General features: G+C 36.0%; 2 protein-coding genes across 2 annotated transcripts; both read left to right on the top strand.

Annotated features, from left to right (window-relative positions):
• Positions 1 to 7,333: 7,333 nt before the first annotated feature.
• On the top strand, positions 7,334 to 9,758 carry LOC123307374 (putative exonuclease GOR). Its single transcript, XM_044889656.1, has 3 exons — positions 7,334 to 7,399; positions 7,659 to 7,953; positions 8,526 to 9,758. The coding sequence occupies exons 1-3, from the start codon at positions 7,397 to 7,399 to the stop codon at positions 9,677 to 9,679; spliced, it is 1,452 nt and encodes a 483-aa protein (XP_044745591.1). The 5' UTR covers positions 7,334 to 7,396; the 3' UTR covers positions 9,680 to 9,758.
• Positions 9,759 to 11,683: 1,925 nt separating this feature from the next.
• On the top strand, positions 11,684 to 13,087 carry LOC123306990. The gene has a single exon (XM_044889191.1). The coding sequence runs from the start codon at positions 11,684 to 11,686 to the stop codon at positions 13,085 to 13,087; it is 1,404 nt and encodes a 467-aa protein (XP_044745126.1).
• The last annotated feature ends 12,663 nt before the right edge of the window (positions 13,088 to 25,750 follow it).

Below are 25,750 nucleotides of genomic sequence, written 5' to 3'. Positions count from 1 at the left end.
AAACTTTTGATAGCAAACAGTTTAAAAAATGTCTAAATTAGTTTCATATGATTACTATAAAGATGTTCCTAAGTGTATATAAAAACAAACTGATTTTAAAACAAAATTGTATGAATGAATATAATTTTATATCGACAATTTTGTCATTTTTACTTATGGACAAATTTCTATCTATCACCGTCCACTATTTGTATATAATTGTAAATATCTACTTTTTTATGTTAATCTCAAGTTCCAATCATGGCTGTGCTGTCAATGTACAAATTATTTTATGAATAATAATAGAAGTTCTTTTCAAAATTTTTCTTTTATTACTTAATTGCATACGAAATACATACATATTTGAGGCCTACAGTTAAGCCTGCCTTGAATAAATCGAAGCAAAGCCTTCTATAACGCTCAATAAAAATACCAATAAAAAAATATTCCTAGAACCATCATAGTAAAATATTTCCCTTCATGAATTCTGGACATCTTTGATGATATGACGAAATCAATTATCCTGCAGAAATTCCTTGAATGGATAAATAATCAGACGAGGCACTTATCTCATACAATATACTCTATACTTGAATCGTTTCAATATAATTTGATTTTTCCGTTAAAAATCAGAGTTCCCTCATTTAGATATCCTTCCCAACGAAAAATCGTCGTAGATCTTAATGAGATACCTACATAATCATAAAGAGCAACTCTTCTTGTAATTAATCTCGAAATTTCATCGACCTCAGTTCAAGCGTTCGATCTTGAAAAAAATATTTTTCAGGATTTTTTGAAGAACAAACTTCAACACGCGTATCTCCCAGAAAAATCATCGTAGAGCTTAATATGATACATAATCATAAAAAGCATTTCTTCTAGTAATAAATCTCGAAATTTCATCGACCTCAGTGCAACCGTTTGGTCTTGGCGAATCTTTAACTGACTACATATTTTTCAGGATTTTTCGAGAAACAACAGATCGTCACATAGGTGACATTTATGCTACGCACACAGATGAACTTATGCTTCGCACATAAATGACACTTGTGCTTCGTCCCACGAATGACACTTGTGATTCAACTGATTTTCCTTTCACACTGAATGGAAAAATGAAATTGGGAAATGTCCCCGGCCCAATAAAGGATCTCCCTATTCCAGAACGTTTTGCACCTTTTGCCTAAAGGACAAAAATACTCCACCTTTTTCAGGATTTTCGAGGAACAACAGACCGTCACATAGGTGACATTTATGCTTCGCACACAGATGAACTTATGCTTCGCACATAAATGACACTTGTGCTTCGTCCCACGAATGACACTTGTGATTCAACTGATTTTCCTTTCACACTGAATGGAAAAATGAAATTGGGAAATGTCCCCGGTCCAATAAAGAATATCCCTATTCCAGAACGTTTTGCACCTTTTGCCTAAACGACAAAAATACTCCACCTTTTTCAGGATTTTCGAGGAACAACAGATCGTCACATAGGTGACATTTATGCTTCGCACACAGATGAACTTATGCTTCGCACATAAATGACACTTGTGCTACGTCCCACGAATGACACTTGTGATTCAACTGAATTTCCTTTCACACTGAATGGAAAAATGAAATTGAGAAATGTCCCCGATCCAATAAAGGATCTCCCCTTTTCCAGAACGTTTTGTACCTTTCGCCTAAAGGACAAAAATAATGGCCAAAATTGAAGTTGACTTATTCTAGGGAAATTTTGATGGTAAATGTGCAGGCCGAAAGATATCATTTTGAGTAAAGGAACTTTTTAAAGGAAAATATTCGCAGTTTCATCTATGCATCATCCAGATGCATCATCCAGAACGCTTTTTGGTATACTTCTATAGTGTGGTCAATTAATGTGTCTTCTTTTACTATCCAGTATGGACCACTCTGATTATCTTTTATGGTAGGCACATGATTCAAAACTTAAAGGGAGATTCTTCGAAATTATGGTTTATAGGTTCAAATTGAAATTCTTTCGAGAATAATGGAAGAATGTTCGAGAAGGTATGCAAGTGCTGAAACGTGAATTGATTGAACAAAAGTAGTTTTTTCTGAATCAGGATGATATACACTATACAGGGTGTGTTTCAGAAAGATTGCGATTTCAGACCTTTGTCGAAAACTGTTTTGTTTCCAAGACACAGGACGTCATATGCTATCCAAATAGATACGTTTTCGGAAAAGTTCGGCAGTCCATATATTTTTATCTTAGCTGGAGGCAACCATTTTCAACAATTCATGTAATCCGACATGTAATAAAATTCAATGTTCTATTGCTCTACTCAAGTATGTTTTCGAATATAAATAATGGTTTTTCCAGTTTTACTGAAAATTGGGGATCCTTGAGAAAGACAGAGAGATTATTTTTGTTTTAAATTATATAAGAATTGTGGAAATGAATATCATTTTGGCGTACCTACTATTTTTTTCATGCAGATATTTTGAACGAGGAAGAATAAGAAGATCGAAAGGCCTGAGGGACCTTAGATAGGTACCAAATTAGGGGTGAGATTCAAAGATAATTGATAATTGATAGTGTCATTGTATATATGACAAGTTGATTCTGATTTTCGAGGAAATGGCCTAAACAACATCCTTTACTTCCCTGAATAACCACTGGTATATCTATGGGAGATGATTACCCAATATAAGGGTCCTGTAGCGTTCCTCGAACAACTGAAGAATAGAAGAATCATCACTTGGAAGACTGAACCTGGTCGAAAGGCCCTCCCAGTCAAAAGCAAGATTTGGCTATTATTAATTTGAGTACTGAAGGCATTTCTAACGACGAGGGTGATCCTCCACCAAGATCAGCAGAAGATTTTTGACGCAGAGATGATATTCCTCCCAATGCAATTGAAAAACAAGTTATGTACCTATGATTATTTATTTTTTTCTTCAATCATCATCAAGTCTTGAAATAAGTTTGGATGAAGGCTTTATTATTCGCCTTTTTTCTCGTTTTCTGCTCTGTTTCTTTGTTTCAGATATTATTTCGAAATGGAAATAGGATAAAGAAATTTTTATGTCAATGGAAAGGAAGCCCTTCAGTATTTAAAGCTTATTCTGTAAACAAATTTGTCTTCACTACACTTCTCACGGGGAGACAGGGTTTTTTTACTGAGGTTTTCCCCTAAGCTCTTGTATCATACTCTAAATTGTATGGTACCCCGTTACACTAACCTTTGCTAAAACTCATACATATGCTATATTGTTTGATAACTAAAAATGTATTGCTGACATTCAAAAGAATATATATATATATGGACAACCCTGCTCATCTTATGGTAGGCACATCATTCAAAACTAATAGGGAGATTCTTTGAAATCATGGTTTATTCAAATGATTCAAATTGAAATTCTTTCGAGAATAATAGAAAGATTGTTCGAGAATTTATGCATATGCTGAAACGAGAATTGATTGAACGAAAGTAGTTTTTTTCTAAATCAGGATGATATACACTATACAGGGTGTTTCAGAAAGATTGCGACCTCAGACTTTTGTCGAAAACTGTTTTGATCCTAAGACACAAGACGTCATATGTTATCCAAATAGATATGTTTTCGAAAAAGTTCGGCAGTCCATCTCTTTTTATCTTAGCTGCCGAATCTACCCGAATCTACCGGTACTTATTATTCATTTAATAATTTCGGACCTTTGAATTTGACCACGTATTCTTCATTAATAAATAAAATTCAATTGTTTGAGACGTGAGACCATTTTGGTGTCAAAATTGGAAAATTGCAATTATTTGATAACTTTATTGTTCATGAGAATGAAAGCTCGAAAACGCTTTTCTATGTTATGGATGATATTGGTCATTTAACAAGGTATGTAGCCTACAAATAAAACAAAAAGGAGCTCCAGATTCGCCATATACCTATGTAGTTCTAAGACATTAGTTTATGAGTATTGAAAGTCGATGTTAGTCGTATTGTTTTCCTGGAATCCTCATAAAATTGACCGTTTGAAATTACGGTAGGTATCTTAGGTGATGCAAATATTTTACCCGAAGAATAATAAAAGACTGAAAGGCGTAAGGGACATTAGGTAGATACCAAATTAGGGGTGCGATTCAAAGAGAATTGATCTAAAGGGCTAATAGTGTTATTAAGTATATGATAAGTTAATTTTGATTTTCGAGGTAATGGAGGGAGAACAATACGTATGCTTTAACGACATCTTTTACTTCCCAGTATGAACCACCCTGCTTATCTTTTATGGTAGGTACATCATTCAAAACTAATAGGCAGATTCTTCGAAATTATGGTTTAAAGGTTCAAAATGAAATTCTTTCTAGGATAATGGAAGGAATTTTCTAGAATTTATGCATGTGCTGAAACGAGAATTGATTGAACGAAAGTAGTTTTTTTCTGAATCAGGATGATATACACTATACATGGTGTTTCAGAAAGATTGCGACCTTGGACCTTTGTCGAAAACTGTTTTGTTTTCAAGACACAGGTCGTCATATATGTTTTTTAAATGGATATGTTTTCGAGAAAGTTCGGCAGTCCCTCTTAGCTAGAGGCAGCCATTTTCAACAATTCCTATAATCTGACATGTGATAAAATTCAATGTTCTATTGCTCTACTCAAGTATGTTTTCGAATATAAATAATGGTTTTCAAGTTTTACTGAAAATTGGGGCATCCTTGAGAAAGACAGAGAGATTATTTTTGTTCTAAATTATATAAGAATTGTGGAAATGAATATCATTTTGGCGTACCTACTATTTTTTTCATGCAGATATTTTGAACGAGTAAGAATAAGAATATTGAAGGGCCTGAGGGACCTTAGATAGGTACCAAATTAGTGGTGACATTCAAAGATAATTGATAATTAATAGTGTTATTGTATATGACAAGTTGATTTTGATTTTCGAAGAAATGGCCTAAACAACATCCTTTACTTCCCTGTATGGACAACACTGCTCATCTTATGGTAGGCACATCATTCAAAACTAATAGGGAGATTCTTTGAAATTATGATTTATAGGTTCAAATTGAAATTCTTTCGAGGATAATGGAAGAATGTTCGAGTATTTATGGTTTAAAGGTTCAAATTGAAATTCTTTCTAGGATAATGGAATGTTCTAGAATTTATGCATGTGCTGAAACGAGAATTGATTGAACGAAAGTAGTTTTTTTCTGAATCAGGATGATATAAGCTATACATGGTGTTTCAGAAAGATTGCGACCTCGGACCTTTGTCGAAAACTGTTTTGTTTTCAAGACACAGGACGTCATATGCTATCCAAATTGATATGTTTTCGAAAAAGTTCGGCAGTCCATATATTTTTATCTTAGCTAGAGGTAGCCATTTTCAACAATTCCTGTAATCTGACATGTAATAAAGTTCAATGTTCTATTGCTCTACTCAAGTATGTTTTCGAATATAAATAATGGTTTTCAAGTTTTACTGAAAATTGGGGCATCCTTGAGAAAGACAGAGAGATTATTTTTGTTCTAAATTATATAAGAATTGTGGAAATGAATATCATTTTGGCGTACCTACTCTTTTTTTCATGCAGATATTTTGAACGAGTAAGAATAAGAATATTGAAGGGCCTGAGGGACCTTAGATAGGTACCAAATTAGTGGTGACATTCAAAGATAATTGATAATTAATAGTGTTATTGTATATGACAAGTTGATTTTCGAGGAAATGGCCTAAACAACATCCTCTACTTCCCTGTACGGACAACCCTGCTCATCTTATGGTAGGCACATCATTCAAAACTAATAGGGAGATTCTTTGAATTTATGATTAATAGGTTCAAATTGAAATTCTTTCGAGGATAATGGAAGAATATTCGAGAATTTATGCATGTGCTGAAACGAGAATTGCGTAAAAATAACTGAATAAAATTATAAATAAAAGAGACAATCAAAATAGAATTTTCTCAGGTTTCGAAAAAGTTATTTCAAACTATTCTATAATAATTATTCAACTAAGTTCTTGTTATATCAAAATTTTTCCTTCATGTAAGATTCTGTTATTTGTTCCTTCATGATTTTATGTCATCTGAGTCTAATTTGTCATGAAAGTATTGTTGTAATTTTTCTTGATTCTATTCACTTTTCTTTTTGATATTAATTTATGAGTTGTTCTTATTCTATTCAAATTATGCGTTACATACTCAATTCAATACTGTTTGTATTGACCGCTGAAATCTGACATGCACCCTTTCTTATCTTTAATACCTGGAACTTTCTTATATTAAAGACCTGTCATTTGACGAATCCGCCCAAAATTTTTGGAGATAACTGAAGGGGTAGGTACCTGATGACCTGCGTATTAAGCAATTAGACTATGCAAAAATTTTGCCCATCTCATATAAAGGGCCCAAAGAGGGTTCTTCAGATCATTCTTCGCTTGGTATACTTGTGATACAGAAGTGTTCTTAGTTGTGAGAAAAATTCAACGTGTTGTGATTTTTGTGATTTTTGTGATTTTTGCTATTTTGTCAAGATGTATCATCCGGATCTTTCAGCGTACGGCAGGCCAGCTATGTTTTCCGATCGCAGAGGGGTAAGTAAATTTTTGTTTGAACATTGATTGACGTTGAAAATATGTCGAATCGTAACGCCGAATTTGAATTCTTGAAATACATCAAAACTTTAATATTTTTTCTTTCTATCATTTGTCATTTTCGAATATTCGAATACGTACATGCGTACTACAGCCAATTTGACTGAGTGGCAAAATTCCCAATAGTTCATGAAACGGCCGCTGAAGTATTTCTTGAAATATATCTGTCATCTGTCATTTATCATTTTCAAATTTCGAATATTCGAGGTACATGCGTATTGTAGCCAATTTGACTAAGTGCCAAAATTCCCAACAGGGCCGAACAGTTCTTCAGATACTCAGTCTGTGTAAAGTTGTGATACAGAAATGTTCATTGTACGAGAATTTCTCCGTGTTTTGCTTCTTTCATTTTCGTCGAAATGTCGATGTTCGTTCAAGAAACTCGATTCCTGGATATTTTACAGTACGATAGCCAAGCGACGCAAAAGCCTATTTGAACAAGAAATTTTTTTCATGGCAACAGTCTGTATCTTTCAAACCGAGTTGTTACGGATTTTCGTTTCCGCACATAAAGAGCGTATTTACTATTTGAAACTTCATTTTCCTTCCACAGTTACAATAAAACTGCAGACTAGAGGAGAATTTTATCTTTTTGAGAGAACACAATGTTAGCTTGACGGAGAATTTTATGGGATCATAAAGTAAGTCATGGGTCTGTTCTGTGTATGGGATTAATTAATGTGTTTCACTTTCAGCTTGACAGCTTGACAGAGAAAGTGGGGGTCAAGTGCATGCGCTGATTTGTTTGAATAAATCTTATACTTGTAATAGTGAAATTCAAACACGAGTCGATTCGTAAAAAATGGTAAAGGAAAAAATTGTTTTTTTCGACCTCAAGAATCTACTGTTAGAATAATTTTCCAAATTCTTCCAAAATAATCGAAACAGCCCAGTAAACCACACCATGAAAAATTCATTACTTTTTCAGTAAATTGAGATGATTCAATTCAATTCAGCGTTTTGAAAATTCGGTCTTCCAACAACAATCATCCGGTTTGTTGCATCAATTAAATAAAAGTTTATTTTATTCTGTGTCCCGTACTAATCTTGAATTTTTTTTCCAGAATTTGGTACAGCCACCAGCTTGGCACACAACCCAGTTTTTACAGCCACCGGTCCTCCAACCTATCCAGCATCATCAGAATGTTTCTCATCAAGTTGCCAGTCCTCGTTACAATAATGTGCCTCAGACTAGCCATTATGAGGTGAACGGGACAACTTATTACGGTGCCAACATTCATATGGCTTCGTCGAACAAGCAGCACAGAAGACCTTTATTGCCCGAAGAAAGTGACAAGGATGAGAAAAGGATCAGGAGGCACCACAACGATAGTCAACGTCGGCATTCAAGTTTTTACGGTAAGTTGACCAATCTGGAATTACAAAAATAATGATATTATGTATGATTAGAACCAGGAGAGAAAGTTCTTCTGTCCACGAGTTTCATGCTTGTAACTACTAGTTTCGAGACTTTTTGAATTGGTCTCAAGTCTAGAAAGATTCAGGGTTCAATGTTGAAATACCTTTCATAATATACAGTCTTTTCTCCTCAAAATAAGGTGGCTCAAATGTATAATTAGAACAAGGAGGGAAAGTTCTTCTGTCCACAAGTTAAATGCTTGTAACTACTAGTTTCGAGACTTTTTGAATTGGTCTCAAGTCTTGAAAGATTCAGGGTTCAATGTTGAAATACCTTTCATAATATACATTCTTTTCTTCTCAAATTAAGGTGGCTCAAATGACAGTATCTTAATCTGACATCTTTGAAAACCTGCAGACTATTTACCCACCGCTGAAAGTGCATAGGTACATCATAGAGTCTTTTTTTTCTTTTCGCTATCTAATCTTCAAAATCCACTATATCCCTGACCATTATTAACACTGAGATTCAGCGTCATTGGCGTATTCATCAATCAACTTTTATTTTCCAGAAAAACAATCTGATGTTGGCTCACCGAGGTGTCCCCAGCAGCAGAGGCCTAATAAGAAGAAATGTAAGAAGCCGTCCCCCAACGTTTACAAGCCGATTCGCTCGGCAAGGGACGAAACACCATCACAAGATTGTAGCGAAAATAGAACAGGTGCCAAAGAAAGGAATATCCCCCATAGTGTGGAAGCCGCTGTTTCGCCAGTATTTGGATTGACCGAAGAAAGATTGTACAACCTCCTGATCCAGTACACCGTAGCTCCGGAGGATCTCTTTTCCAATGGTTTTCCACAGGTGGATAAGGTTAAGAACCAAGTCCGCCTGTACAAACATTGTTTCGGAAAACCTTTCAGGATCCCGAAGAGATTGGCTGGTATTGAGGAGGATTTTGATCGGAATTCACCGACAGCAGTTGAGAGGACCTGCGTTAGGTGTAACGATCAGTTCGTCAACGAACACGGTTACTTGACGAAACAGCAGTGCTTCTACCACTGGGGGAAAATCTCGTACTGCCGCCATACATGTTGCGAGAATACTCCAGGATCCAAAGGTTGCACATCATCAAAACACCACGTATGGAATGGTACAGTGGCCGGGATCAACGAGCCCCTGCAAGGTTTCGTGAGTACGAAACGCAGCGAAAAAGTGAAACGGAAGGTTTTCGCTGTAGACTGCGAAATGTGCTACACTGTGCGAGGCTTGGAACTTTGCAGGGTAACCGTTTTGGGTTTTGATGGTGCCACAGTGTACGATTATTTTGTGCAACCGGAGGAAGAAGTTGTGGACTACAATACCAGATTTTCTGGAGTAACCGAAAGTGATGTGTATGGCCCAAAGTCGAAAACTTTCCAACAGGTGCAGAGTGATTTATTGGACTTTATTGACGAGGACACCATTCTGATAGGACACGCGTTGGACAATGATTTGCGAGTGTTGAAACTTGTCCATTCTAAAATTGTGGACACGTCTCTCATTTTCCCTCACGAGCGCGGTTTTCCCTTCAGGAACTCCTTAAAGCAGTTGATGTCAGTTCATCTGAACAAAGCAATTCAGACATCCGATCATGGACATAGTCCATATAAGGATGCTCTGAGTTGCTTGGAGCTGATAAAGTTTAAAATACAACTGTACTACGCTGAGAGACGTCTCACAATTTAAGAAGAGACCAGTTCGCAAGATCTTGTCCAACAAGAATGTTCCGTAATCCTCATCCTGAATTATGTATATAGGTACAACACATGTGATATAAAACTAAAATTTTTATGTATATATTTTATATGATCTCAGTATGTTATAATATCTTATTGTTAATTTAATTGGTTGTGTTACTTTTAAATTGACCGCACTTATGTTTATATGTATATATGTTTATATTCCAAATAAATCTTTGTTTTAGAATTGAATTAGGACATTTCACTGTATTACCAAACTTTTGATAGCAAACAGTTTAAAAAAAATCCTGAATTAGTTTCATATGATTACTATAAAGATGTTCCTAAACGAATATGAAAACAGACTGATTTTAAAACAAAATTGTATGAATGAATACAGTTTTATATCGACAATTTTGTTGTTCACGCCAGGTGAACGTCAGTTCGTCAAATTGTTTTTTTTTCTGTTTCCATTTTCTTGAATGGAAAATTCGTAAATTTCCATTTTTGATTTCACCCGGTGAAACTCATAATTTAGATACAATATGTTACCAGCTGTAAGATTCCTTGCGACGACGCATAGGTATGCATTTTATCAATCATTCATCTTTTGTCAATCGAAGAGATTAAGTCGAGATACGAAACATCTGCAGCCATTTTTAATTGTTTATAATTTCGCTTTCGATAATTTCAAATAAAATTCAGCTTCCATAAAATTCGATCACAAAATATTTTGTTCAAAGTTATTCATTCGAACAAATATTAGAATAGTGAATTTTCACTTCGTAAGTGAGAACAGTGGCGTGATCAGTGAAAGGTCACAAGGATAAGTGCTCAAGTCTTTCTTCAGCCCTGCAGCTTCAGGACTTCAGGATCAGCCATCCCGTTCGGTTGTTGAGCTCAATCAATCTGTTCGAGGAGTGGTAATTCCGTTGAGATCCTAGACAACTAGTTCATTCTTGAGAAGGTAAGATCACTTTTCGAAATTGACTGTGCACTTGTCCTTTCGTGTTGTGTTGGGAGATAATTAGTTTAAATTTGATTATACAGTCCACTTTTGAATCCATCTATTTTCAAGTTTTCAATAAATTTCAGAATTAATTCAAATCGTCGGTTTGTTTGAATTTTCTTCATTTTCATTGGTTTTGAAAACCATTAATTTTGCGCCCTTCACATATTTGGATTTTTCAAACGGCCCCAACACAAATTTGGTCCTTCGGGCCGGATATTGCACCCCTTGATTTAAATAAAATATTCAAAATTTCAGTATTTTTTGAATTTGGCACCCATTTTGAAAGATTTTGAATTCTATCAGATATTTATCAACGTCTGGCAACATCGCTTACAGCTGGTAAGACCGCGTAGTACTTCAACATCTGTATCAGTTCAGTTCATAAATTTAATTGATAATCTTTTTCTGCGTTCGCTTCCAGTTTTTTGTTTTGTTTTCATTCTTTACTAAGATGCCACCGAAAACTGATACTGGCAATGTCGCCTTGAATAAATTAGTTGACAAACGAGCTAATATTTTCTCATATGTGACCGATATTTGGAATCGAGTGAAAAATTTCGATGTTTCAAAATTATATGAACTGGAAGCGTATCAGGAGAAGATTCTAGCCTATGAATCGAGATTTCAGATTCTACAAGAGGAGATAATGGAATTGAATTTTTCGCTTTCACCGGAAGATCAAGTCAATACAAGTAATGCAGAATTAGCATACAATGATATAATTACCCAAATCAGAGCTTTATTTTTGTCTTTAAAACGCCAAGAATTACCGGCAACCCCAGTTACTAATTCGCAAAATTCCCAGTCAAATCCGGATTCACCCCTATTGCTTCCTAAGATTAATATTCGTACATTCTCTGGAGACAGTTCGGAATGGCCAGAGTTCTTTCAATTGTTTAACTCGTTGATCCATGAAAATCATAGTTTAGCACCTATTCAGAATTTTCAGCCTATGACGCTTTGAAAAATCGATTTCAAAATCCTAGACTCCTAGCAACCATGTACCTGAATGAAAACAGCTCGGTTGCAAATCTTAAAGAGTTTTTGAATTGCCATCAAACTGCTGTCAATGCCATCAAAGCATTACGGATAAAGGACTTATCAGATTTTCTGTTATTTTCTTTGGCGTTGCGGAACATTGATCCTCATACCAGAAGAGCATTTGAAAATCAACTTGGTACTTCTGAAATTCCCGAGTACAAAAGTTTTATGGATTTCGTTACACAGCAACTCCAAGCACATGAATTCTGTCAGCAAAATTCCTCTAAAATCATGCCCAAACCATCTACTTCTCGTCATGTCAATCCAGTCATAACAAAACCACGTAATATGTTCAGTACTAATTCTGCTTCCACTTCTCAACGTCAAATTCCCGATCAATCTTCTAGAATTCCAAACACTCGAAAATTTCATTGTCCTAAATGCAGTGATTCGCATCCACTTTTCGCCTGCCCACAGTACATAGCTATGTCACGAGAATCCAAACTTAACTTCTTGAAGAGTTCAAAACGCTGTTTCAATTGTTTAGGCCTCCATAATATTAAAGATTGCTCTTCAAAGAACTCTTGTAAATTCTGCAGTTCCAATCGCCACCACACCAGCTTACACCCTAATTGTAGTTCGTTCGATTCTTCAGTCACTCGGGAAGGTTTTAATCGCGATGCCCAAAACGTAGGTGAAAATTTAGTCAACTCTTGTCATTTGAATAAAGAAGTAGCCTCCCTTAATCAAGTATTGCTTGGTACTGTTCAAGCTAGAATTCAGGCTGCGGATGGCTCTATAAGTTCCATCAGAGCTGTTCTTGATCCCGGTTCCCAAGTTTCAGCGGTCACTGAACGTTTGGTCCATAGGTTAGGTTTAAAAATTAATCCCACAGACGTTCACGTTTCAGGTATTGGCAAATCAAAAGCTAGGTCTTTAGGCATGGTAACATGCAAATTGTACCCATTATCAAGTGCGAATATTTTAGAGTTGCAAGCCGTCGTATTACCTCAAATAACCAATAGTTTACCTTCTGTGTCTTTGTCTCCAGAAATCATTGAACATTTCGAACATTTGGATTTGGCTGATAAAAATTTCTATTTGTCGCGCCCTGTAGATATGTTGTTGGGAGCTGACACATATTCAATGGTGTTCGATAGGGATGGTCGTTTATCATCTGTTGGTTTCCCGACCGCAGTCAATACATTTTTTGGTTGGACTATAATCGGTCCCGTGCAAGAAAGTAAACTAGATTCCGCACCAACTTCAATCTTGCTCGCTGACTCCATTCTCGGTGATACACTTCGGGCATTTCGGTCATTGGAAGAAGTTTCCGAGGCCAAAGTGTTGAATACCATCGATGAATATGTATGTTTAAGCGCGACAAAAGAGCAAGTGGACTGTATGAAATTCGAACAATAATAAAAAAATCAAGCGATCAAAAAGTAACACCAGAACGATAATCTGACTCACCTTTCTTTCACTTTCGACCATAAACTTCACCGAATGTGAACGACACTCTCCAAAAATGCAACGAAAATCTACCGTCGACGAAGATGCGAAAATCTCTTCTCTTCTCTTCGGGGAAATATCTCTTCCCTCGAAATTCCGGTGTTGCCAGCATTACACATTGTGGTGCAAACAAGGGAAAACAAACAAAATATTTCGACATTGGTCTATTCGTTCCGAAATTCACAAACCAAGAAATATGCGAAACCCTAACATTCCGCTCACCAAAAAATATCAAGATATTTTTTTTCTCAAATAGAACCCGAAAAAAAAATCAATGTAGAGCTTGATTCAAGCAAAATAAAATAAACAAGTGCATATATACTCGAACCTCCATGTATACATAAAAAAATTAAAAAAAAAAAACTAATTTGATTTTGGTAGTGGACATAATTTAGTAAGTCCACGTTTGAACTGACTATCAGGTGTTTTCACCGAAGCCACTCGAACAACTCCATCCCTGCCGGGATATAATTCCGTGATTCTACCAATCTTCCACTTCAATGGGGGAAGATTTTCATCCTTTATCAGAACTAAATCACCGACATCTATTCCAACACCGTCGCTCGTCCATTTCAATCGTTGATTTAAAGAATGCAAGTATTCAATGTGCCATCGCTTCCAAAAATCTTGGTGCAATCGAGTCAATAATTGCCACCTATCGAGATGATTGAAATTCAACGAAGTCAAATCAGGGTCCGGCAAAGCCGATAACGGTTCCAATGTCAAAAAATGACCTGGAGTCAAAACCGAAAAATCATTGGGATCTGAACTTTGTTCTGTCAGAGGGCGCGAATTGAGCACAGCTTCTATTTGAACTAATAATGTGTTCAATTTTTCGAAAGTGAGAATTTGTTCTCCTATTACACGATACAAATGTGTTTTGACCGACTTGATACCGCTCTCAGCAAGACCACCGAAATGTGGTGTGGCGGGAGGATTAAACGACCATTCCAATTTTTCGTATTCCGCAACATCCCTCAAGATGTTCTTCAAATAATTTGCTGCCCCTACAAAGTTAGTACCACCATCCGTGTGAATGTGTGATACTCGACCGCGCCTTCCAATAAAACGACGAAAGGCGGCCAGAAAACAGGCAGTACTTAGATCCGAAGCCAATTCTAAATGCAATGCCTTTGTAGCACAACAAACAAACAGACAAAGATACGATTTCTGCATTTTAGCAGATCGCAATCCGCTACTTTTGATGGTGAACGGACCACCAAAGTCGATACCCACGCACGAAAACGGTTTAGCCTGGGATATACGAAAGGGAGGCAAATTTCCCATCAATGGCTGAAAAGTTTTAGGATTCGTCCTGAAACATTTGAAGCATTTTGAAATAATACTGCGAATTGCCCTTCTAGGTGACAGAATCCAATACTGTTGCGAGAGCAAATACTGCAGTGTACGTAGACCGGGATGCAAATACTTGCGATGAAAACTTTCGATTATTAATTCCGTCAATTTATGTTTTCTAGGTAGCAGAATCGGATATTTCTTATCATAAGATAATCTACTATTAACAATACGACCGCCTACTCTGAGCAAACCGAAATCGCATAGAAACGGCATCAATTTGCGTAGAGGTTTCGAAAGAGGTAAACCTTGTTTTAACCGCTTTATTTCTTCCGCAAAAACAATACTCTGAACGTTTCTAACAACGATCATTAAAGCCGTATTCAATTCTATGGCAGTAAGAATACCACTCATCTTATGTTTATCTTTCCGAATATTATTCATGAATCTATAAATATAGGCCATAATAGACTGTATTTTACTTAAAGACGAATATTTTTCCAATAAAGAAGAAACTACTCCATCTTCAACATGAACATTGAAACTATAAAGTTTCGTTTCCGATATTATCTCATCATCAGAGAAATTTTCTGCAATTCCATTAGAAACAGAAAAAACACTTCTAAGAAAAGGGGGCCCCGCCCACCATAACGAATTATCTAAAAGCTCAGAGGGTAGACAACCTCTAGATCCGATGTCTGCTGGATTTTCACAACCATTAATATGATGCCAGCAACTTGGACTAACCTTTTCTTGAATAGAAGCTACTCTATTGGCGACGAAAGTCTTCCATCTACTTGGTGGAGACTTGATCCAACATAATGCAACATTTGAATCTGACCAGGCAAATGTGCGAGTTATAGTGAAATTGGAAACAAATACCGATTTTATATAACTTAACATATTACTTAACAACACGGCGGCACACAACTCCAATCTTGGTATCGATACCTTTTTTGAGGGAGCAACCTTTGTTTTTGCCAGAACTAATATCGACTTGTATTCGAACTCCGAAATCTTCATTCTCAAGTACGCAACACCAGCATAACCTCGTTCACTCGCGTCACAAAATCCGTGTAATTCACAAGATTTGGATCGAGGAATTTCTAAAAATCTAGGAATTTCAAGATTTGAAAGAGACTCGAGTTCTGATCTATATTGATTCCATCGAGAAACGATATTCTCTGGAGGAACGTCATCCCAATCTAATCCCAAACTCCATAAAATTTGGTTCAAATATTTAGCGAAAAATGTAATAGGTGCGAGAAAGCCTAAAGGATCAAATATTCTCGCTAACTCCGATAAAATAGTGCGTTTAGTGCATTCTTTAGATGAAACATTCACGGTATAACAAAATACGTCTTTAGTAGGATTCCATTTCAAACCCAAGACTTTAACAATAGAACTGTCGTCCAAATCAAGAGGAATCTGTTTAAATTCATCTGGCAGAAAACTAAGTAATTCAGAACAATTTGAAGCCCATTTCCTCAGAGGGAAACCGGCTTTTCCAAAAGCACAAATCAATTGTTCGATAATTACACGAGCATCATCTAAAGAATCACTTCCCGACAGAACATCATCGATATAAATATCATTATTTAAAATTGAAATGACTAACGGAAAGTTACAACCCTCATCAATGGCGAGCTGTTTGATTACTCTATTTGCAAGAAACGGCGAACATGTTAATCCGAATGTAACCGTATTCAACGTATATTCTAAAAGTGGTTCATCACTAGAGAAACGCCAAAAACTACGCTGATAATCTTGAAACTTAGGCGAAACTTTAATTTGTCGAAACATCTGCTTAATGTCAGCAGTAAAAGCAATACGATGTGTTCTGAAACGAGCCAAAAGACCCACCAAATCAGTTTGTAATTTGGGGCCGACGTACAACGAATCATTAAGTGAAAACCCCGATGTGCATTTTTGAGATGCATCAAAGACTACTCTCAATTTAGTTGTCAATGAGTCAGGTTTTATAACGCAGTGATGTGGCAAATAATAGGATTTAGAATAATCCGTCAAAGTTGGAGCAATGGTCATATGTCCCGAATTCAAATAATCACGCATGAAGTCATCATACTGAATTTTCAAAACATCATCCTTGCTTAACCGACATTCCAAGTTGAAAAATCTTTTGATAGCTATCTCCCGAGAATCTTGAAAAGATGGTTCCAAATTAGAAATAAAAGGCAAATCAACTATATATCGACCATCAACATCCCGAGTTGTAGTTTTCGAGAAGATATCTTCGCAGAGCTGATCATCTTCAGAAATGACTTTATGTTCAGGTACTTGTTCCAACTCCCAAAATTTCTTTAGCGTATTTTCCAATGATTCTACTTCAGTTGGACATGAAACCAAAAATGATGTTAAACCAGCACTATCAACAAAAGAATTTTCTGAACCGATTCGTCCAGTCAAAACCCAACCGAATAATGTATTGATAGCTATAGGTTCTCCAATATTATTTTCAACTTTACCTGGAATTAATATCTGAGCAAAGATATCCGCAGAAATGAGCATATCAATCGAACGCGAACTATGAAATCTGGGATCAGCCAATTTCAGAGAAGTTATATGAGGCCAATTAAACGAAGTTATCTTGAAATTTGGCATATCCGAACATATTTTTGGTAAAACAAAGACATCAACTTTTAATTCTTGCTCGGCGTCATAACATGAACTAATCGTACAAGTTGAAGATCCCTTGGGTACAACGGAAGAGCTACCAATTCCATGAATCGAAGTTGTCAAGGGAAAATATCTCAAACCTAACTTATTCAAACATTTTGATGTTATGAAACTAGCCTGACTTCCATTATCAAGCAATGCACGAATTTTTTGTTTATTACCAAATGCGTCTTTTACCAAAATTTCTGCTGTCGAAAGCAAAACAAACGATTCTGACGATTTAATAGGAGAAATTTGCAGAGAAACTGTCTGATTTAAACTAGTTTGAGACTTATTATCAACTATAGCCTCAGAACTATCCGAATTATTTTTATGAATCAAAGAACCTGAAACTGAAGTGCTCGGTTTATTTTCCAATGATCGATTAAATTCAACTCGCTCAAAATGTAGAAATGAATGATGTCTACTACTTCCACAACGTCCGCATAACAATTTACTCGGACAACTATTACAACGATGAGAAGATTGCAAACATTTTAAACACAACTGATGATTTTTAGCTAACAAAAATCTATCATATGGAGAGCGATTCTGAAAAATAGAGCAATTCAGGTTCACGTGGTTCGATGATTTACAAAAAACACATGTTAATTTTTCAACAGAATTTGCATCAGTTAAGAATGAAACCCGCGAACTATTATTTCTAACAACTTTAGGAGCACAAGCCGAAGAATTATTCCTCTGAACTTGAAACTTATCATTCGATGATTCGACTGCCTCTAAGGCTTTACAATGATATGACAAAAATGCTATTAAGTCGGTATATTGAGGTAATTCTACCTTACTGTGATCTAATTCAAATTTAGTTCTTGTTTTGAAATCGATTTTATCCAAAAGTATATTAAACAATGGAAAATCCCACGAATCAACCGGAAAATCCAAATTGTCCAAAGCGGATAAATTTTCAGAAAATACATTTAACAATTTCCTCAATGAAGTAACATTCTCCTTTTCTAATTTTGGAAAACGAAAAATTTCGTTCCAATACGAAACTGCTAAAGGCCTCTTGTTATTATAACGCTTAAGTAAACTACCGAAAGCGATCGGATAATTGTCCCCTGACAAAGGTATTCCTTTAACTATTTCCAGAGCATCATTGGATGTACTACTCAAAAGGTACTGAAATTTTTCTATGTTGCTCAACGACAAATTTTTGTCAACCAATGATACGAACAAATCACGAAAATTAGGCCATTCTTTCAAAACACCTCCAAAAGTGGGTAGTGAAATCTTGGGTAATCTAACGTGCGATACTGTAGGTGGAGCAGTCTCCGTTTCACTGTTTCGATTTACCTTTTCAACCAAATTATAAAAGATGGATTTAACAGTGAAATATTGTTTATCTACTAAAGAACGAATATCTTCCTGTGTTTGAAGAACTTCTTCACCCTCATTTGCCCTCGCATTAACAATCTTGAAATGGCTAGCTTCGAATTGTTTATAAATTGACTCTAACCTATTCATTCGCATCTTCAGCTCCGAAATCAAAGCGGGATCGCCCTGAGCATTCTGCGCTACCTCGAGGATTTCTGAAATACGATTGGAAGCGGTCTTACGATTGGCATAAGGAATAGCTAACGCAGACGCGTCAGATGGCATCCTGAATAATTTTCCGAAACAGGAAAATGCAAACTAATTGAACAAAATTTGGCAACAACGCTGAAACAAATGCCGATGATTTATTCCAATATTCAAGATAAACGATGGAACTCTTATCGTAGTCACTTTATCTGATATGAACGTTATCGAGTTTAATTTTCAAACGATTTTTGAAAATAAACTGATCGAAATCGAATGAATTTGACAAAATATAATGAAATGAAAATCAATTTTTCTCAAAAACGAATCAGGCGCCGAATGGACCAATGTTTAAGCGCGACAAAAGAGCAAGTGGACTGTATGAAATTCGAACAATAATAAAAAAATCAAACGATCAAAAAGTAACACCAGAACGATAATCTGACTCACCTTTCTTTCACTTTCGACCATAAACTTCACCGAATGTGAACGACACTCTCCAAAAATGCAACGAAAATCTACCGTCGACGAAGATGCGAAAATCTCTTCTCTTCTCTTCGGGGAAATATCTCTTCCCTCGAAATTCCGGTGTTGCCAGCATTACACATTGTGGTGCAAACAAGGGAAAACAAACAAAATATTTCGACATTGGTCTATTCGTTCCGAAATTCACAAACCAAGAAATATGCGAAACCCTAACAATGTAGAAAAACATTTTCAAGAAACTCATTCTCGCGAAAAAAGCGGTCGGTATATCGTCTCCCTCCCTTTCAAACATGACGCAGAATTTTCGGAGTTGAATTATAATTCAAATAGGTCATTTAGATCATTCTTGTCGCTTGAGAAGAGACTTTTGAAAAGTCCAGATTCGTTTGAAGCTTACCAAAATTTTATGTCGGAATATTTATCCTTAAACCATATGTCCGTTTCTAATGTTTCGAATAAATACGTCATACCTCATCATGTAGTTCGAAAGGAATCGAGTTCAACAACAAAACTCAGAGTTGTTTTCAACGCCTCTGATTCTGATTTGTCAGGCAGGTCCTTGAATGATCGTTTTCTCAGCGGTCCTAAACTACAAAAAGACATAAAAAACATCCTAATCAGTTTTAGGTTTTATCCGATTGCCATTTGTGCTGATATCGAAAAGATGTACAGACAAATAGTTTTAAATCCCTCAGATAGAAAATATCAACATATCTATTGGCGTCCATCTCCTGATTTACCAGTAGCCGAATTCGAACTCAATACCGTGACATACGGCTTAAAACCTTCTGCATATTTGGCCATTCGAGTCTTAAATCAGTTGGTTCATGATGAGGGTCAAAATTTCCCAAATGCATCCAAAGTTATTCTCGACGAAATTTATGTAGACGATATCATAACCGGAGCTTTTGACATTCAGCAAGCAGTCGAATTGCGTCAAGAACTTCAGAAATTGTTGCACAAGGGCGGTTTCTCATTGAAAAAATGGTCAAGTAATTGTTCTGAAGTTTTGAAGGGAATACCTTCAAATCATATTGAATCCAAATTGAATTTTGATGATGATCAAATGGGCCTTTTGGGTTTGAATTGGATTCCTAACGTCGACGCGTTCAGTTTTAGTGTCATTCCATTCAACGGAGAGCCAACAAAAAGATCAATATTGTCTTATATCGCACGTATTTTCGATCCCATTGAATTTTTAGCGCCAATAGTAATTTGCATGAAAATTTTTATACAAAAATTGTGGCTCGAGAAATTGAGTTGGGATGAGCATATTCCCACTTTTCTTCGAAACGAATGGTGTAAAATCATTGATAGCATTGCACTTATTTCCAAGATAACCATTCCACGTAATGTAGTTTCGTCTCGAGATTGTCAAATAAGATTTGTAGGTTTCTGCGATGCGTCTGAAAAGGCATATGCTGCCACCGTTTACATTTCCGTCATTCAAGGTAGTTTCATCTCATCCCATATATTGGCTGCTAAAACTAAGGTGGCTCCTCTCAAAACCTTGTCTATTCCCCGATTGGAGTTATCTGCTGCGTTGTTGTTAGCCAAGTTAGTAGCGAATATTCTGAAAATTAACACCCCTACGTCAATTTGTTTTCGGATTCCGAAATAGTTCTTTCCTGGATCAATTCAGCACCTCATCTTCTCAAAACTTTTATTGCGAATCGCATTGTAGCTATAGGAGAGTATGTTCCCAATGCTTCCTGGCATCACATAAAATCAGATCGGAATCCTGCCGATCTACCTTCTCGGGGTTTAACGCCCCAACAGTTCGTGGAAACCGAAAGTTTTCAATTTTGGTTACAAGGTCCAGAATTTTTGAGAAAACCAATTTCTGACTGGCCAGAGCCCTTTCGTTACTCCCCCAGGTGTATTGTATCAGAGTTGAAAACCAATATAAATGTAGCTGCCGCCGTGCAGACTCCTGCGAACGATTTATTGAACGTTATAGAAAGTTTTACAAATTTAAATAAAGTTAAGAAAGTTTTTGCGTACATTCGGAGATTTATTCATAATTGCCGTGCGAGATTGAATTCACACCTAAGACTATCTGGTCCCATTGACCCAGAAGAGTTAAAAGACTCCCTTCATTCAATGGTATTTTTAACTCAGCAACATCATTTCGCAGATCTTTTTCATGGGCTGAAAGAGAAACGGTCTATCAGTAGATCTTTGAGAACATTGACTCCTTATATTGATACAGTTGGATTAATTAGGGTGGGCGGAAGATTGCATTTTTCTTCATTGCCACAAGAAGCAAAGCATCCACTTATTTTGCCCAAAAGATCCGCGCTGTCTCGTTTAATTTGCGTTCATTTTCACCTAGTCTCTTTGCACTCTGGTCCTAATACCACCATGAGTCTAATTCGCCAACATTATTGGATATTGTCCTTACGAGGTCTCGTGAGGGAGTGTATCAGAAGTTGCCTTACTTGCACAAGGTTTAGAGGTACCACTTACCAACCTCAAATGGCTTCTCTTTCTGTTGAGGCTTTCCTCGCAACTTTGAATCGATTTATTGCCCGAAGAGGGCTTCCTCAAGAGATTTGGTCGGACAATGGTCGCAATTTCGTTGGAGCTTCGCGATATCACACTGAGGTTTCACAATTTTTAAAGCAGAGAAATACGGACATATGTGACAATCTCTCCAATAAATCCATTAGATGGAAATTCATTTCCCCTTACTCGCCTCATTTTGGTGGCGTATGGGAAGCCGGGGTAAAATCCGCGAAACGCCTACTTACTAAACAACTCGGTTCTGTCGCTTTTACTTTTGAAGAGCTAGCTACTCTATTTGCTCGTATTGAGGCTGTATTGAACAGTCGCCCAATATGTCCTCTGTCAGCTGATCCTTCGGAATCAGGCGACTTTTTAACTCCAGGTCATTATTTGATTGGTGCCCCTTTATTGTCTCCCCCTGAATATTCGCATGAAGATAATCAAACACCCTTAAATAGATGGGAGCATCAACAGAAACTTTGTCGTCTGTTTTGGAAAAAATGGTCCCAAGAATACTTGCATACTATAATGCAACGCAACAAATGGCAGGTGGAAAAGGACTGTCCAGTTGTTGGCGATGTAGTTATTATCAAGGGAGTCGATTCAAATCCTGCATCATGGCCCCTTGGCCGAATAATTGAATTATTTCCTGGACCCGACGGTATTGCTCGAGTTGCGTCCGTTAAAACAGCGACCGGCACTTTTACCAGAGCTGTGTCGAAATTAGTTCCGCTAAATATCTAAGTTTCAAATTTCAATATTTCCATTGTCTCTTCTGTATAAGCTAAGTAAAATTATATTAATTTTAGGTGGGCGGATTTTGTTCACGCCAGGTGAACGTCAGTTCGTCAAATTATTTTTTTTTCTGTTTCCATTTTCTTGAATGGAAAATTCGTAAATTTCCATTTTTGATTTCACCCGGTGAAACTCATAATTTAGATACAATATGTTACCAGCTGTAAGATTCCTTGCGACGACGCATAGGTATGCTTTTTATCAATCATTCATCTTTTGTCAATCGAAGAGATTAAGTCGAGATACGAAACATCTGCAGCCATTTTTAATTGTTTATAATTTCGCTTCCGATAATTTCAAATAAAATTCAGCTTCCATAAAATTCGATCACAAAATATTTTGTTCAAAGTTATTCATTCGAACAAATATTAGAATAGTGAATTTTCACTTCGTAAGTGAGAACAGTGGCGTGATCAGTGAAAGGTCACAAGGATAAGTGCTCAAGTCTTTCTTCAGCCCTGCAGCTTCAGGACTTCAGGATCAGCCATCCCGTTCGGTTGTTGAGCTCAATCAATCTGTTCGAGGAGTGGTAATTCCGTTGAGATCCTAGACAACTAGTTCATTCTTGAGAAGGTAAGATCACTTTTCGAAATTGACTGTGCACTTGTCCTTTCGTGTTGTGTTGGGAGATAATTAGTTTAAATTTGATTATACAGTCCACTTTTGAATCCATCTATTTTCAAGTTTTCAATAAATTTCAGAATTAATTCAAATCGTCGGTTTGTTTGAATTTTCTTCATTTTCATTGGTTTTGAAAACCATTAATTTTGCGCCCTTCACATATTTGGATTTTTCAACGGCCCAACATTTTTACTTATGAACGAATTTCTATCTATCACCGTCCACTATTTGTATATCATTGTAAATATCTACTTTTTTATGTTAATCTTAAGTTCCAATCATGGCTGTGCTGTCAATGTACGAATTATTTTATGAATAATAATAGAAGTTCTTTTAAATTTTTTTTATTACTTAATTGCAAACGAAATACATACATATTTGAGGGGTTCATAGCCTAAGTGGACCAAGTCCTTGCAGCCTAGTTTTGAGATGAATTGCTTAGAAGTTGTTTATCACCAATTAATTCAGAAGTGACTACTTTATTTATTATTATTCTTATGTAAGCATATGCTTACAACTAAGCCATTCATCTCGAAACTAGGCTGCATAGACTTGATTCACTTAAGCTATGAACCCCCCATTTGATGTTCAAATTTTATCAAACTTCGAAAAGAAAACTTAGTGCATATCATGGAAGAAAAAAGTGGAAACTACATAAGATGTTTGTCCACAAAGTTATATTTTGAATGAAATCACTCTAGACTTATCATGAAGTTCCGTTGGTAAAGGACCAATATCCTTTTGCATCTACTTGTTTACGGCCAGGCTTATACGTCTGGTGACTGTTATAGAATTCAGAGAATATTTGAGGCTTACAGTTAAGCCTGCCTTGAATAAATCGAAGCGAAGCCTCCTATAACGCTCAAATACCTAAAATAAAAAAATATTCCTAGAACCATCATAGAAAAATATTTCCCTTCATGAATTCTGGACATCTTTGATGATATGGACGAAATCAATTATCCTGCAGAAATTCCTTGAATGGATAAATAATCAGACGAGGCACTTATCTCATACAATACTCTATAATTGAATCGTTTCAATATAATTTGATTTTTCCGTTAAAAATCAGAGTTCCCTCATTTAGATATCCCTCCCAACGAAAAATCGTCGTAGATATTAATGAGATACCTCGTGAGATACCTACATAATCATAAAGAGCAACTGAGGACCCTGGTATCAAAGTCGGCAATCTCCACTTTTGGTCGAAATTGAGTTAAATACATAATATTTCTCAATTTTTCGCGCTACATCTGAACATATGGTTCGCGTGTGTCAAGAAAGGCTATATCCCATTAAAAAACCACTTTGAAACTTGAGTCATCATAAAAAGTGGTCTGAAACATGACTATATGTTGAAACTTAAAGATGTTGACAAACTTCTTGCAACACACTTTGGGGCTACCTGGAGATCAATTGAAGAACTAGATTTTTATGCAAAAATCTTTTCTAATGGAACTCTCGAGTCAGGGCAAGCAGGCCAGAAAGAAGAAAACGCATTGCCAGACATGGAAGAATCAGCAGCAGAAGGAGAAACCTGTGAATTTATCGAAGAAAATATGTATATGTATATGTATAATGAATATGTTATGTTAATAAAAATATTTTTGATTACATGTTTTCTTTGAATTATTTCGATATTGTTATTATTCTATTCGTGAATCTTTTTCGAAACACTTGATATTCAGATCCCAACTGATTTCAGTAAAAACTTTGCTATCAAATCCGGCAAAATCCAATAGTCAGTATCAAACACGGCATTCTCCATTCATTTTTTCTCATTTTTTCGAGAATGAAAAAGAAATTAGGCATAATAACTTCATTATTCAATGGAGTTTAGTATTTTAAATATGACACAATATGGACGTAGCCGTTTTTTGCGCTTTACTCAAATAGGAACACGGTGGAGATTGCCGCCTTTGATATTAGGGTCCTCACAAGAAGAGTAACTCTTCTTGTAATAAATCTCGAAATTTCATCGACCTCAGTTCAAGCGTTCGATCTTGAAAAAAATATTTTTCATATTTTTCAGGATTTTTTGAAGAACAAACTTCAACACGCGTAACTTATGTTTCTGAATTAATAACTTTGATTTTTAAAAAGCTTTATTGACTATTGTTGAAGTGGACAATGTTAAAGTCTCGACATTCAATACAATAATGCCTTAACTATCGTAATTAATATTACATGTAACCTACTATTCCCCTACTCATAGGATAATTCCTGGTATCAGTGTAATATGATATCCCAAGATGAACCATGGGTCTTTTATATGAAGATAGGAGGATTCTAATATGTAACTCCTCCGCGCTTAAGTGAGAAAATTGGGGATTTTGAAAATTCTAATTTTTGAGCTCAATATCCTCCAATGGATTATTTTTATTTTTCCTAGTGTAAGGGGTTTCCTCTTTTCTTATATTAAACTTACTAACTATAGACCATAAAATTATAAAAACTATGATTACATATATTATCAATGTGTAAAGACTCAAATTATCATAGTGGATGATTGGACTTTTCATTGAAAGAATTTGTTTCTTTGAATGTTCTATTTGTAGTCCAATATTTCTCATGTTATCAAGTTCGATATCGTCTAATTCTAAAGGAACTTGATCAATTCTTTCAAGAGTTTTTGATTCAGATATTTCTTGA

The sequence above is a fragment of the Coccinella septempunctata genome, chromosome 2, assembly GCF_907165205.1.
Source record: "Coccinella septempunctata chromosome 2, icCocSept1.1, whole genome shotgun sequence".
Taxonomy (NCBI): domain Eukaryota; kingdom Metazoa; phylum Arthropoda; class Insecta; order Coleoptera; family Coccinellidae; genus Coccinella; species Coccinella septempunctata.
The sequence above is the reverse complement of the archived record's forward strand: the minus strand, read 5'-3'. Positions and strand labels throughout refer to the sequence as shown.

Bases quoted from the DNA above. Each gene is read 5' to 3' on its own strand.
- LOC123307374 (XM_044889656.1), top strand. The intron at 7,954-8,525 runs GTAAGTTGACCA...TTTATTTTCCAG, and splicing joins TCGGCATTCAAGTTTTTACG to AAAAACAATCTGATGTTGGC.
- LOC123306990 (XM_044889191.1), top strand. From the start codon at position 11,684: ATGTACCTGAATGAAAACAGCTCGGTTGCAAATCTTAAAGAGTTTTTG.